The sequence below is a fragment of the Aulostomus chinensis genome, chromosome 18 (genome assembly GCF_037954235.1).
Source record: "Aulostomus chinensis isolate RoL2024-O1b breed Wild chromosome 18, RoL_Achi_v1.0, whole genome shotgun sequence".
Lineage (NCBI taxonomy): Eukaryota > Metazoa > Chordata > Actinopteri > Syngnathiformes > Aulostomidae > Aulostomus > Aulostomus chinensis.
This window is the reverse complement of record NC_141337.1, coordinates 6,171,852-6,188,101: the sequence shown is the minus strand read 5'-3', so window position 1 is coordinate 6,188,101 and position 16,250 is coordinate 6,171,852. Positions and strand designations below refer to the sequence as shown.

The window sequence follows — 16,250 nt, the reverse complement described above, 5'->3', positions numbered from 1 at the left end:
TCTTAATTCAATTACATAAACTGTCACTGTCATCGTAAAATAAGCAGGTTAATATATTTGTCTTTAATCGTTGCGACTCAGGAGGAATGTCTGCTGCTCAGCCCTTCGCTCTCTCGCTCTCTCTCGCTCCCCCTACCTCCTTTGAAACACTCAGCGATGCACTAAAGGTTGAAGCTTTCACAATCAGACACTTTGGGAAGTGCTCGACAACAGACTAATGACTTGGAAAGGTGTGTTGAAAACCACACAATGAGTAATCTCAAGCTGCTAATGGTGTCGTTCCTTGTTACGTTATTGATCTGCTGAAGTGTCTTGTGTAGTCGTTTGTCTGTCGAATGTATTAGCCAGGAAATCAGGGGTGGGGGGGTGGGGGTGAGAACAACAATCAGCTGATGAGGTTCGTCGAACCAAGACTGACGGACGTCGGTGGAGCGACTGGTACAGGCGGGTTTGACAGCCACTTTTCACTCCGCACATGTGTTTTATGGTGTTAAGGTGAAGACATTATAACATCAAGGGCCTTTGTAGAATTCCATTTACCTGTATTTACCAGCTCCTTTTTTCCTCTGCTGTTACCATAGAGACACTCCATCCCTATCAGCAAGGCGCCTTTGGCTGCCGGGCTCATTGGCTCTCACAGGAAAGAGATACGCTGGTGAGCGAGTGTTTCCCTGGCACGTCTTTGCCGCCACTGTAGAGAGAGAGAGAGGCATTTACTTGGCTTTAACGGTGTTTTCTTGGCAGCCGGCACCTTAGCAGTGATGGCACTGCGACCTGTTTTGTCACTATGGGTTCACTGCTGTGACAGAGTGAAATTCAGTTGGGAGGGATCCACTCCAGTAATTGAAATGAGTTCACCTGGGAGACAGCTGCTGCACGGAGCCTGCTGGCTTTCAACACTCTACCAGCCTGTATGTGCTGGAGATGATGCCATGCTAGTGCCTGTGACGCTGTAGTTCCAAGTCAGAACCCCCCCCCCCCCACCACCACCACCACCACCACCACCACCACCACACCCACCTGCGGTGCATGCTTGAGGTGTTTCAGCTGCACGGCCTTTTCAAGGATGTCATGAAGAGAGAGTCTAGCTCAGCCAGCGGAGCGTAAAACACGGAACAATTTCTCACCTCGCAAGGCTTCAGCCTCGGAATGCTCACCAACAAAATGCACATGACTGCTGTGTTGTTAAGCTCTTGCCTCTGCCTGGGTAGTTGCGCGTTTGATGAAGCAGACACAAATCACCATAAATCTCTGTTAAAACACTAAACAATGATTTAGTTCACATTTTATGTGGATGGCACGATGGCTCAGACTGACTTTAGATACCAGGACCAGTATTTTCCTTGCCTTAACCATGAGGGTTTTGGTTTTTTTTGGGGGGGTGGGGGGCAAGGTTGAGTACTGTTCACATTTGAACTGGTCAGTACTGGTACCTGCAATTTGGAATGTACTCATCAGCACCTTTAATTGTCTGTGATAAAAATTTGGTGGTAAAATTTAAATCCAAACCTCCCCGTCGACAGACGTGCTGCGAACAAAAATTATACAATTTTAGAAATATTTGATGTTTGACCAGGCGAAGGATTGTGACATCACATCAAATCAGTGATGGAAGGGATCAGGGTTTTTCTGTGGCTCCTGCCCAGTCTGAGCTTGCTAGCATGAGTCAGTTTTGCAGCCCTGGAGCGACAGCGGTGAGTCTGCAGATGTGTTAGCAGTGAGAGGGCAAACTCTCCCCTGCTACTCTTTCTATTTTTCACCAAACGGCAATGCAACAGCTTGGTGTGCACGCTTGCCATCTCTCTTGTCATGGCGTGTGGCGTACAGAGCCTGACCCGGGAGCTGATTGTTTTGCACGCGCTTCAGCACAGTACAGGGCAACTTGGCTAAGTGTGAGTGCGCTCTACAACTCTGCTGTAGTCTTTGGCCATGCTGGCTTCTTACCGCTGTATGGTGACGTAACTCCTCCCTCCACCTCACGTGATTGGACCATCCAACTCTATTACCCACGAATAATCCGAGCCGATTGTCCAACCCTAACCCTCCTCAGGTGAGATGAGTTGTCAGGACGAGCTTGAGTTTTGCACACATTTTGCAGAAAGTTTAGTCTGTATGATGTCACGCGGTCTTGTGCTCTCTGTTTCTCTAACGTATACCTTCTCACCTGGATGGAGGAACCAAAATGTGGCATGGACCTGTGTACCAGTTCTCTGGAGCACCCACATAGTTCGATCGGTGCCTGAAATGAACCAAACCGTGTTCGCGCTTCCAAAGGTTTATTTTCCCGCAGGGAAATTTATCTCTTGACGCTGTTGTCAGTGAATCATGGTAAAAGTCTTTTAAACGGCAAAACATTTCTGGCTACATTGTCGATCCAGCGACAAAAGAAACCTAATTGACTTTTATTGTTTTTTTACTGCTGTGGTGTTAAGAGTTCAGGGTCATTTTTTACATTGAGAAAAGGATGTTAACTGAACTTTTACAGAGTTCTCTTCAAGAATAGAAAAAGTTCTGAAAGATTAAAAACATATAATCATTGTGTAGGGATGCACTTGAGAAATTCTTGGTCTTTTGTTGTCCTTTTTTTTTTTCTTCCCCTCTTCGGTGTCCCTCTCAACAAGGCAGATATCAACTGAAACCAATCCGTGGCAGATATATTGACGCATCCCTAATATCCCAGTAGACCAAGTCAGAAAGACCGGGAAAGCAAATCGAGCCTGCAGAGGTAAAACGCTCCACTTTTCTGCAGCTATTTTTCATTCTTAAATCTTCATTCAAATGTAGTCAAACATAGCCTCTATACTTTGATGCTGATCATATTTTTCCAGAGCTGCCAGAGTATCAACAACTCAGAGATGAAAAGAGCGAGAGTCCTCTTGAGACTCGCTTTAGCACCAACAGCACCCCAGAAAACACAAACGAATAAATCCGTGAGAGGAATAATCACGGCTGCAGCTAATGGTCTCCTCACTCCAGCTTTGTGACGTAGCGCAACCACAAGATGTGTCGCTATGCCGACAGATTAGTCACTTACAGAAAAATGAAGGTTCTTGTCTTCCTTCTTTTGTGGGGGGGGGGATCTCTACCTGAAGGAAATTTCAAGCGTTCCTCTCCAGGTTTGCGTTTGAAAAGTCACATCTGACGGTGAAAAGCCACTTGAGTCTAACAGAGTGGAAACACCAAGTGACTAACAGGTGCCAGCATCCTGGATCGATAGCCTGCAGCGCTTTTACTCAGTAGATGATGCAACTTGCACCATGAATTTCTTTCGTGTTGCAACTGGTAACCGACTGTTGCCTGCGGCCTGCAGTGATCGCAGTCAAACAAGCAAATATGTTTCATTTTTCTGCATCCATCTGGATATAAGCGCCGTCATTCAAAACAGAAATGATTATATGAATAAACAGCCCCTAAAATGGGCAGCATCAGCTCCAGGCGCCGAGCTAATTGTCCTCTATTAGAGTTTGTTATTAACAGCGACTATTGTGCTGGTGGAAAAATCCCAGCAGGTCTCCCAGCACACAGTTCAGTTCTTCTTTTTCACACGGATGTACAGACGTGGACTGTCAGCTTTTCAAAATTGAGTCTGATTGAGTTTGTCCGACTGTCTGAAACAACCCCTCCATCAGTCAAAGCAGCCTTCTTGTGTCCTTGTCACCCTTCTTTTGTGAGCGCGCCGTCTCTTTCTCCTGCTCATGTTCACGAAGCACATTGATGGCTGGAGGCTGACAAAAGACTCCCAGCCACGCAGGTGGAGTCGGTGTCACATTCACATTCAAAACCCTTAAAATGGATTCACTTGGACCTGCAGGGACGGACCTGATTGGATGCTGTGAAGGAGACTCTTGATTTGACTCTCCTCTCTCCCTGAGATGCCAAGAAGACGTTCAAGCATGTTAAATAACATTTCTGCCATTAGTGACTTTGCAGTCGGATCATTTCTCAATAAAAATAAGCAACAATGATTAAAAAAACTTTATTTGTGTAGCACTTTCCTTCCAAAGACTGCCACTCAAAGTGCTTTACAGCAAAGAGAAAACAACATTGGAACATGTTGAAAGATTTAAATCGTGTTTCATCGACTCGATGGAAATAGAATTACGATAAAAACATTACAAGAGTAAAATGCATGAAAGAGAGCGGAGGAATGAAGTCACAGTGCAGCAGAGAGCAAATGCAAAGCTAAGTAAAGGAATCCGTTTGAAGCTTTTAAAACCATGTAGTGAGCTGACTGCCTTCATATCTGCTTGTACTGGGTTTCAAAGTTTTGGGGGCATAACTGACAAAAGCTGCATCAGGTTTCCGTTCCGGCTGAGGAACAGAAATGCGGCTTGATGGGATTTTATACCCCTAAAAATAAAGCTAATAAATGCGTTTATCTCCTGGGAGGATTTAGCGTCCGATAGTGAACTGCACGTCTTTATAGACGCGCAACCTTCTGTTGACATTAAAACGGATTAAATCCCAATAAAGCCATAGATACATAGCAGATAGGTCAGTGTCTGACTTCCTGTGGAAAGCCTCAGGGTCATTATACGAAAAATAATGTTCAGGCTAATTATGTGGCCCTGCTGCTACATATTCCTATTAATATATGCAGATAGAGGAATTTTATTACAGACTGAAAATGAGTAAATGAGCTCGTATCAAAAAAAATCATTTGATGCTGTTGAATGTTCCCTTAATGCCTCTTCATCTCTCTCTCTCTGTCTTTATCCCTCCGTTTCTCTCTGCAATTTCAATAGATATATCTGACAGAAGAGTTTATTCGAATTTTTTTTTTTTTTCTTTTTGAATCTCCTCCTCTTGGGGGCTCTAACAGTTCACAATATTGTTATGGGAGTCATATATTTCAGTTATACTTTACCGACAGCGTGAAGTCAAAATGAGAGTTCACTTGATGTGGCTCGGAGAAAGAGCCACTCAGTCTCGGCGAATTGCTGAGCATCACAGTACCAATCTCGCTCAGCTCAGCCAGATAGGCTTATCTTGCTAAATTCGTATTTCACGCTCATGAATCCCTGAGTAGAACTCTCTCCATGAACGTCTGCGGCGACTTCCTGCTCCTGCTGCAAAATCAAATCGATGGGTTTTTTTTTCTTCTTTTTTTTGGATTCAGTGTTGGTGCTTTGAAATGCATATGATGTTGTTGTCCCCCTTTTTTTTTTTTTTTTGTACCAGCTTCAGTACAGTATCGTGATAAACGTCATACATTCATCTAGACTGATGATTCCCAGAATGCCACGATCCAATTTGATGTCTGAAATTGTTCTGCAGGCTTCTTCCTACCTCTTATCACGATCCTAATCAAACATAAACCCCCACCCCACCCCGTATTCATTAACAGACCAAATCTACATGAACCTACTACAGTGGAGTTGAACATAAATCATACATTCATGCAAACCCAACAAAATACAGAAGAAAATAAGAGCTAATAGCAAGTTTATGGAGTTCGTATTGTGGCTGTTTGACATTGGGTGAAAAAAACAACTTCAAATCTCATGATATCCACTCCAATAAATGTAAATGAATAGATATTTGGTCACAGGTTTAATCTTAATTAAAAAAAAAAGTATATATTTAAAACATAATGTTTGTTTAAAAAAAACAAAAACAAAACATCCTTGCCACCTGCAGTACCTTCATACCAGGGGCCTCACGTCCAAACAGGTAATTCTAATTAATCACCATCTTTGATAATTTGCAGGAAATTAAATTGAAAAAAAAAACAATGTATGCATGTATTTTAATGAAATTTAGTGAACAAATTCCCAGAACAAGAGATCTGGACCACAGCTGCTGGATTCTGAGGCTGCAGGTGACATCTGTCAGCATATATATATATATATTTTTTTTTTTTTTTTTTTTTAATGTCCCGTCGATGGGGCGGGCCTTGTCCTGAAAGCATATGAAAGGATTTTGGTGTTGTTTTTTGTTTTGTTTTTTATTCCGCCTCGCTGGCGGAGGGATACGCTCTCTAAGTTTTCTTAGCTCAGGCTTTAACTACAAGAAAAGTGAGGATGGATCCGGATGTCTGGTGCGGAGTGTGTGACCTCACGCAACCTCGAGGCCTCATGACAGCTGGTGTTGATGTGCATCCGAGCCACGTATGGAACTCCCCCACTGTTTCCTCTGAGTTGCCTGTGGCAGTTTCTTCTTGCAACATGTGGTTAAAAAATGTCATTGACCAACCTCATGATTAAACGCAGGAGTCTGAAGTCTCTCTGTTGGGAGTGCTTGTCCATCATCGTCATGGTTACGGCAAAATGAGGCAAAAACCTGAATTACTTGTTGAGACTCGGCACCTAAATGCCGGCTAAAGCAGCAGGTAGGACATTTCAGTTTAACCCTCCAATTATATATATGGGGTCAGTCTGACCTCTTGCAATGTTCCTAGAAATTGGCTGACATCATTTTTTTGCTTCATATTTGCTTACTTCACCCTGGTAACCATTAGATGATCATGGACTTGTGCTTCCAGGTCTCCATTACCATGTTATTGTCTCATCTGTCCCTCTGCCTGAGGGCTGCAATCTAACATAACCTGTACTGGTACGAGAACGACGGGTAGTTCACATGACGCGGGAGACGAGCAAACATATGAAAGCTTGAGCGGAGCAGCTGTGTGTGTGTGTGTGTCTCTCTCTCTTTATGCGCTCTCTCGCTCTCTGACCTCTATAAGTGGAGGTTCTCTGGCAATGTCACAACACTTTGAAAGTGACATAAAGGAGAACAAAGTCAAGAAAGAAGGATTTCTGATGCATAAACTTGCGTAACTCTTTGAAGCATTTTCTGAACCTTGATGTTGCTGGAGTCAACTTGACCCTGATGGGGTGAGACGACAAAAGCACTCTTCAGTGTGAAGTAAAGACAGAGTTTATATGTTTGATTAAATCCTCCACCAGGTATTCTATGGATATGATATACTACTTGAGTGGTTGGTGAGAATGTACTGATATGAGGAAGTAATTCTACAAGTTTAAAGAAATCTGGCTGCAGCATATTAAAGTATAAATATTAGCCGCTCTATGGTGTGCTTCGACCTGTTTTCTCTGCTTATAATTTATGACATTGCAACAGTGGGTCTCCTGTGACTCTCAACTCTGTAAAGCATTTAATTTGGATATTATTATTATTATTATTATTATTAGCGGAGTCTCAAAAGTAAAAGTCAGTCAACTCTGAACTGACGACATTAAAAGGTGGAAGACAAATTGCACATCTGTGGCATCAGTCAGGCTCCTTCGCTCTGAGGAAGAGTATAATTATGATTCAAGGGTGAGGGCGAGATTATGCAGCTGATTAGATGCAAAGGAATCCCTGTTTTTATCGATATGATCCCTCTGTAATAGTGTTTCCTGACTCGTTCAGACTACAAAAGAATAAAGGTAAAGAATCTCGCCTCGACGCGTACGCACTGCCCATCTTGATGTTCGCTCTTTGTGTCTGAAGGCAGTCAAAGAACATGACGACGCTGCTGGACCTGAAGAGTAGCGTGCTGAGGCAGGTGCAGAGGAGCCAGTCGCTAAGGAGCCGCCGGGAGCCACCGCCGCCGCCCGCCCCCAGCAGCCCCCTCGCACAGTGTCCCGACCCCTTACCCCGCAGGTGAGGCTGCGCATGCGAGGATGCAGTGATACAGTTGATTTCTAGTTATTCTGAAGGTTTCACACCTCTTTGGGAAGCCTTTTGTTTAATTTTTCCTTTTGCTGGAGATTACATAAAAAACTACCATGACGATATTCACAAAATGCGGTCGTGGCATTTTTCGGGTAGATTTATATCAAGAATTCATGTCGGGAAAAGTTTCTACGTTTGCCTTGACAGCGCTATTAGCATGCCCCCTGAGATTAACGAGCTACTAATTAGGGGTTTGAATCACAGGTTTAGCCATGATGTGGGATTTTGTTCTGTACAAATGCAAAGAATGGAACATTTAATTAGTCAACATCAAATAAGTTATCACAGGCAGTAAACAACTTCTCCGAATACCATGAAGCTGAACCTTGACAAATGCAAAAACAGCAGTGCAGAATACTTTCATGTGTCCAACACTGGTGAGTAGGGCCCAAAACATGAATTTGAACCTAAATTAAAACTACAGCAGCTTTTGTTTTTTAATTTCGGCTCTTTGGCATTTTTCCAATCATACGGGTTCTACACTGAACTTTGTGTATTGTGACTTTCGAAGTAGAGCTGTCACACGTTCGGGTTTTGTTTATTTTTTAAGTTTTTTTTTTTTTTTAGATGATTTCCTGCATCGCCAGTAGATGCAAAACAAACCTTGTTGCGTTATAAGCAATAAGCAGGCAGCAGGCTGTTTACTGACACAGGAATTATCCTCGCACATTACGGTCACGGGTAAGATTTGCTCTCATTTCAGACAAGTACTAATTTCAGCAATGACAGTCTTTTAGGAAATATAAATGGGGTTCTGTGTAACTCAAAATGATAATGGCTTTTTTAACTGCAGCACAAAAGTAGCAATTTATATCTGTTTTTCATTTGTTTTCAATTGGCTGTCCTGTCGTAGCCACAAGTCATCATTTCCTGTCAACAGAATGTCTTAATGTGCTTGGCATTTATTCCAGAGTTCAGACTTGCTGTGAGCTGGCGATGCACAAGCTGCTTCCCCTGCGAGGACACATCAACCATACTATTACATGCACAGTCAGGTTCTGAGGGGATCACAAATGCGACTTTCTTGTATATCACTTAGCACCGCAGGGGTCTGATGTCTGCGCGTCTCCTTCAGCATACCAGCTCGCCACAGTGCCGATTCCAACTGGGAGACGGAGATGTATTCCTGCATCGCCAAGCAGGAGAGCGTCACCTTGTGCGTGTTCGCATATCATAGGCTGGAGAGGAAGTGGGCGGAGCGGGCGTAGTCTCACCTGCATCTTTGACTACATTTTAAGCCTTGGTGTTTTTGTAGTCACCATCTTGGTTTGTTTGTTTGTTTGTTTGTTTTGTTTTTCAAAATTTGCATTCTTGCCTTCTACTCAGAAGAGGCCATGCCCAAACACGTATCTTTATTAAAAAAATAACAACTAATTCTTATTTTTCTCTGGTGCATGTTGAAACACTGGTGACAAATTGCTAATTCACCAAAAGAGCAGAATAAATAAAAGCAAACCCATGTAAAAGGAAAAAAGATTCTTCCCCAAGGCATCAAAACTATGAAGGACCACATATGGAATTATGTAGTGAACAAAACAGTGTGAAATAACTGTGTTATATTTTAGATTCTCCAACATAACCACCCTTTACTTTGAGCACTGCTTTGCTCACTCTTGGCGTTCTCTCCATGAGTTTCATGAGGTCGTCACCTGAAATGGTTCTCCAACAGTCTTGAAGGAACTCCCAGAGATGCGGAGCGCTTGTTGGCCCTTTGGCCTTCACTCTGCGGTCCATCTCATCCCAAACCATCTGGATTGGGTTCAGGTCAGGTGACTGTGGAGGCCAGGTCATGTGGTGCAGCACTCCATCACTCTCCTTCTTGGTCAAATAACCCTCATTCAGCCTGGAGGTGTGTATGAAGTCATTGTCCTGTTGAAATAGAAATGATGGTCCAACTATGGGAGGTGATGGGATGGAGTGTTGCTGCAGGTTGTTGTGGTAGCCATGCTGGTTCAGTGTGCCTCCCATATTGAATAAATCCCCAACAGCGTCACCAGCAAAGCACCCCCCACACATCACACCTCCTCCATGCTTCACGGTGGGAACCATGCATGTAGAGACTGTCCGTTCACCTTTTCTGCGTCGCACAGAGACACGGCAGGTGGAAACAAAGATCTCAAATTTGGACTCATCAGACCAAAGCACAGATTTCCACTGGTCTGATGTCCATTCCTTGTGTTTCTTGGCCCAAACAAATCTCCTCTGCATGTTACTTTTGGTTTCTTAGCAGCACCATAATGGCCTAATTGGCGCAGTCTCCTCTGAACAGTTGATGTAGAGATGTGTCTGCTTCTAGAGCTCTGTGTGGCATTTATCTGGGCTCTAGTCTGAGGTGCTGGTAACTTGTGATTTCTGAGGCTGGTGACCCGGATGAATTTATTTAGCAGCAGAGGAGACTCTTGGGCTTCCTTTCCTGGGGCGGTCCTCGTGTGAGCCAGTTTCGTTGTTGCGCTTGATGGTTTTTGCAACTGCACCTGGGGACACGTTCAAAGTTTTTGCAATATTCCAGACTATGGACCTTCAGTTCTTAAAGTAACGATGGACTGTTGTTTCTCTGTATTTAGCTGATTGGTTCTTGTCATAATATGGATTCTAACAGTTGTCAAACAGGGCTGCCAGCTGTGTACCAACCTGACTTCTGAACAACACAACTGATGGTCCAAACTCCATTAAGGCGGCAAGAAATTCCACAAATGAACCTGAGAGGTGAAAACCATTTCAGGAGACGGCATCATGAAGCTCATTGAGAGACGGGCAGGGGTTTGCAGCACTGACAACAAAGCGAAGGGGGGGCTAGTTTGAGGAATCTAAATTATAAAACATATTTAGTTGTTTAACCTTTTTTTTCCTTGCTACATAATTTTATATATCTTGTTTTGTATATTTGATGCCTTCGGCATGTATCTACAATGTAGAAAATTGTAAAAACAAAGAAAAAAAACATTGAATGAGAAGGTGTGTCCAAACTTTAAACTGGTAGTTCCTGTATGTATGTATGTATGTGTATATAGATAAAGTGTAAATATATCCTTGTTGAATTGTAGAGCCAGAATGTCAAATACATCAACTAGTAGCGTATATACAAAGCCATTGAGATCATAACTGTACTGTACTGAGACAGACGAGCTGCATAATTAAGAAAAGCCTAGAAAAACCTTTTCTATCCTGATAAATGGCTTTTCAGTCTTTGTTAAAGCAACACGCTAATAGTGAACTAATCCACGTTTCATCTTCGCACATTTTTTGAAAAAAAAAAACTATATTTGATATTTATTTCGATTTTGTGTGTTATCGTAATGACCTGGACAACATTATTCCTCACAAATTACCTGCATAGATGTGTTTTATACGCATGGAAAGCTTGTAAATATATAGTCAGGCGTGTAAGTACATATTGTGAGGTGAGCCGTATGTATTATTAATGTCCTGTGCTCCCAGTAGTTTGACAGGACTGAATCTACTGGAGCTTTGATCAGAACCAGGACCTCAGCGTGTCCTGCTTTTAATCCTGTCTGATACGTATCGACGTTCACTCCATCTTTATTCCGCAAGGGACTTTTTTTTTTCTTCTTTTTTTTCCGATTTTCCTTGTTTGCCTCCAGGTATCAAATAAAGTGGCGCAGGTTAAATCAGTCATCTGCTTTGTTTTCTTTTTTTCTCCCCCCTCTTTGGTCTTGCTCTCAAGCTTCATCTGCAGTCAAAAGTAATAGTATGAACCTGAGGTTTCTATAGCAACCTAAACACAGGCTGCTGCCACCATGTGAACTTCTACTTCTAATGACAGCCACGTCTATTTTTAACGCGGAAGATAACCTCAGGTGCTGCGTTGAACACTTATCAATTTTGGAGATATTAATCATAGATGGGTCTTCAGTGTCTTTACCTGATAGTCTCGCAGCAGGCTTCGTTCATTCATTATATATATTTCATATACGTTCGTGTCAAATCTGCCTCAGCAGGTGTCTTTTTTCGTGTGTGTTGTTCATTAAATCGTGGTCTGATCTGTCAGGCTAGTACATGCCACCTTTTCCTCGTTGCTCCTGCCGGCTCCCCGCTGCTGCAGCCTTCCCACTGAGCCTCGGCTGCTCATCGCCACACGCAGGCTGGTCGTCTGTGTTAGCCTGTCAGACTGCTGCTGCTGACCTGCCTGCACTCGCGCTTTAATTGAGAATTTGCATTGAGTCTGGGTGGATTTGGACAGTTGTTGACCCGGTAGTACAGTGGGCCGGGCTCCCCAGCTCAGACTGACACATAGAAGGCGAACATTTTAATGCGGTGGAGTGAATTATGCTTTTATGTCTGCGTGAGCTGGTTAAGTATGTGAACCTGCAGCATAGACGTGGCAGGGAATTTATACTCTGGATTCTTGTTGTTTTCCCTGTTCACATCCATCTCTGTCAACAACACTTCACTCCGTATTTGACACTTGACTTGACTGCATTTGGAAACTTGAGCTCGCTGTGGCGTCATTAACAGATTTGACTCCTCTGAGTCGCTTCACCGAGGCTCTCATTTTTAATTCATGGTGAACTAGAAGGGCACTCGGAGGGTGCAGACCTCCACCAAGGCCGACGCCTCTCTAGGACCGTTAAAAGATATGACCACATCATTTGTGCTCCTCTGAATTCTCATTACTTCAGGAAAACGGGGCAGTTGCGGCTCTACAGATGTAATTGCACTTTTAAGATGACAGCCTTAAAAAAAAAAAAAAGGTTATATTGGATCAAAACTCATAACAGGACTCACATGTAGTCCTTTTCATTTATAGATATTACCTCTGTAAATATGTACGAACTCTATTGATAATGTAATGTAATATTTAAACAAAATACCCTGTACCTTAATGCAAGTTGATGAGAAAGAAACTGGGAATTGCTGGTTAAATGTAAGCCACCTTTGGAAATAACACCTCTCGCAAACACGTTGCTCCGTCGACGTTAAAGTTTAAGGACGTGTGACGTGTTTTTCTAGATTTAATTTAAAAAAAAAAAGAGGTAGAGTGTTAACATGTACATTTGACATCAGTGATCGTGTCATCTTTCCTCTTGACAAAATCAAAATAATGGGACTTTTTCCAGCTGCTGAATCCTGGAAGCTGCTCGATGATGCGCGTGTGAAACGATTTTGGAAATTAATTCACTGCAAGCTGACATTATAGTTACGAGGCTGACGTCAGACGCCACAAAGATGTGCTATTGTACGTCATTGTGTTCATGACTCATTACACTGCTTGTTACTGGGGGGAGTGTTATATACCCTGAGTATATACTGAGGTATATATATATTAGCAGACTCCTGCACTATATAGATAGATAGATAGATATCGATATATATCAATAGATAGATAGATAGATATATCACTATTTTTTTTAACGATTTCACTAAAACAACATTCCAGCCCCTAGTATCTTTATATATTGCAATATAACGAAATATCCTGGTAAATATCCTGTCCTTAGGTTCTTGCTATTACCACCTCTGTCCTGCATGCACTCACACCTGCTAATTAATGTGTTTTTTTTCTGTTTGTATGTAAATGCAGGTTATAATTTAGTGTTTTTTTTAACTCCCATGTTAATGCATTTCTTGAAATAAATCATCTGAATACTTGCTGTTCATCACCACGACAATAATCCTGATGGGAACAATGAGAAAATCTGTGGAAGCCAATACGGACCAGAAGCCCTTAAGTGCACTGACATGCAGAAATGTGAATCTACATCAGGCTTTCGCTACATTGATACATAGGAAATAGTTGTCGGTACTTGCGATAAATCGTCACAGGAATAAATACTTCCATCTGTATTGTTAATTTTTGTGCTTGAATGACTGTGTAAAAGCATAATAATGCAAGTACATCCCTCCAAATTTGAATAAACTTAAGAATATTAAGATGTTAGAATGATAAAAAAGACTCTTATCTTCCAAAACATCTGTTCGGAGTCATGTAGTCACCTACGACACCCCTACGAAATCTCACGTTCGACTGCAAGGACTTGGTCGGCTCATTCTTTATATTTAAAAAAAAAAAAAAAAGTATGCACACGCCTGTGTCCATAGAGGACTGACACCCCATGATAAATGAATACATTCAGCCCCTGATGTACAAGGATTAGTGGTCATCAATGACAAACTTAGCATGAAGGCCGGAGGATTAATTCTCTGGTTTACTGATAAAACTTGCACGATGTGGCCTAATACTGTCAGACGTATCCAGGACGGACTTCCCTGGAGCTTTAAAAAAAAAACACAAAAACCTTACTGTGTTATTTAATGAATAAAATATGAGGAATATAAATGAGAAGTTCAAAGCTCATGTAGTATCCGTCTTCTACCCTTGAATAATATGCAAAAATAAAAAAAAATAAATAAAAAACTCGTGAGCTTTATATAAAAGTTGCCTGTTTTTAAAAGGCTTGGCTGTTGAGCCGACAGCTGACCTGCACGCCAAGGAAGGAAGCAGCCTAACTTGGACTTGAACTCCTACTTTTGAGTCTGACGGCGTTTGTGGTCGACAGACTGCCGTTTCTGTCGTTAGCTGTTGAACGGAGAGATCCTAAAGGCGTCGGCGTGATGATCACAATCTCCCAACTTCTCAATTGTAATGTTTTCTTGCTTCATAGGAGGTGTAATTGGAGTGCTCCAACTAGTTGTTGGTTGTTGGTTTTTTTGGGGGGGGGGGTTGATGATGTGACGGGAGCTTCACTATGATGTGATGGCAACCGTGATGAATCTGATTTAAAAAACCATCTTATTTTATTACAACGCATGCAGATGTCAAATTGTCTTTCATGCTGCAGACGACAGTGATGTCTGCACTATTAATTACCATGTATGCTCTGCCACGTTATATTAAACATATCAAGTTTGAAGGGAGGGGCCGATGTCACCTTCAGCCAGTTTCAGAAGATTTTTGTTGTTTTGTTTTTTTTGTCAGTGGTGGGGTTTGTGTGGGTTTTTTTTTTTTTTTTAAACAGAAATTCAGCTGTTTTTTTTTTAAATTTATTTATTTATTCTTCTCTGATTTATTAGCCAGACAGGAAAATATAATCGAAGTGCGCTTGAACAAATTCCGAAAATAAATATGGATAAAATGACAATTTTTTAAAAAAAGGACCTGTTTCCTAGCAACGTCAAATCAGTTTGTTTTTCTGATGGCGTGTGTGTGTGTGTGTGTGTGTGTGTGTGTGTGTGTGTGTGTGTGTGTGTGTGTGAGAGAGAGAGAGAGAGAGTGTGTGAGTGAGTGAAAGAAAGTGTCTTCTTGATGTCTCAAATCATAATAGACTGGATTTGAAGCATCTGAGCTTATTTTTACTCACGAATACGTCGTCACAGAGCTGGGAACAAAAGCTGCCAAACCGTCTGAATCCTGAAGCTCTGTGACTCATACAAGACGGGACAGATTTTTGGAATCTGAGAATACCCCTGACAATTGGATGCGGAGCGATTTTGAGTGTCTCACAACTTCAAGCATCACGATCAAATGAAGCATGTTTATACTATAAATGCAAATGAAAACTCAAGAATAAAAGCCTCAAATCTCTTTGCAGTGGAACAGGCTTTTGTTCTGGAATCATTCACAGATTGTTGTGAGTTTTTGGATTCCAACACAGATTGAGGGCTTTCAGATAAGCGCAACTCTGTGTTTGACCAGTATTTAGCTTAAAAGCTAAACATTTTTTAATGCAATTTTTTTTTCATAATGGAACATTTACAAGGGATTAGCATGAATGAGGAAAATCCTGCTTCGTTTTTGCTCACAACATACTAGTTTCAGATGAAATATTAACACCCACCGTGTAAGTTTTACTGGGTTTGACAATAGTGGACCAGTTCTCCCAGCGTGGCTGCCATTAGTCATCATCAATACCTCAGGGGTTTGCCATCTGCTCCCCACCACGGCGAGAGTCAGTGGGTGCTAGGATGTGCTGCCACACGCCCGCTGTGATGCGATGACGCTAGTAAAGGAGCGTGACGGGGCCTCTGTGGACCTCTCCACTGTATAATATGATGGCTGAGGGACTAAGAGTCTTGGCGGGTGGAGGGGCAGTCGGTGTGGTGGATCCAGATAGATCTGCTACAGATCACATCAGAGCCGCTTGCCCCGGCTGGGTAGAAAGATGCCTGCTGAGAGATTTTTTTAGGGGTTATGTGTGTGTGTGTGTGTGTGTACCGGGATTCCCAAGGTGTTCAGTCAGCTACTCCCCTCCTGAATGTGCCTGTATCACCATGACAACAGGGGCTGGCGGGAGTCCGGGGATCACACACACCTGGAGGAAACAGAAAACATCATTTGCATTTTGCACACAGTTCAGCTCATCATAGTGGATTAACACTGTTTCTGCAGACGTGTCGGAACCCTGAGAGCTGCAGGCTTTCATAAATCCATCGACTAAGGCCCTGACTTGCATAAGCAGGAAACAGACCATCGTTATGACACACGCCCCTCTAGAGTGTCACAAACAAGATGCTACCAATGCCTTATGAATTACAACCCAGAAATATCCTGCATCTCACCTCACAATGTCTCGTAAATGAATATACTCTTTATTTTTAGAGAGCGACTGTGT

The 16,250-nt window shown here is 42.4% G+C and overlaps 1 protein-coding gene across 3 annotated transcripts in view; it reads left to right on the top strand.

The window, feature by feature from the left end:
• Positions 1 to 16,250, top strand: part of baiap3 (BAI1 associated protein 3) — a 44,804-nt gene that overhangs the window by 2,206 nt on the left and 26,348 nt on the right. Inside the window, exons 1-2 of one of the 3 annotated variants that reach the window (XM_086184796.1) lie at positions 6,727 to 6,836; positions 7,456 to 7,608. In XM_086184796.1, the coding sequence (XP_086040922.1) occupies positions 6,832 to 6,836; positions 7,456 to 7,608 (158 nt within the window). In that variant the 5' untranslated portion in view covers positions 6,727 to 6,831. Of the gene's footprint in view, positions 1 to 6,726; positions 6,837 to 7,455; positions 7,609 to 16,250 lie in introns of those variants that run through there. The other 2 variants (XM_086184798.1, XM_086184797.1) reach the window with 2 other exon arrangements.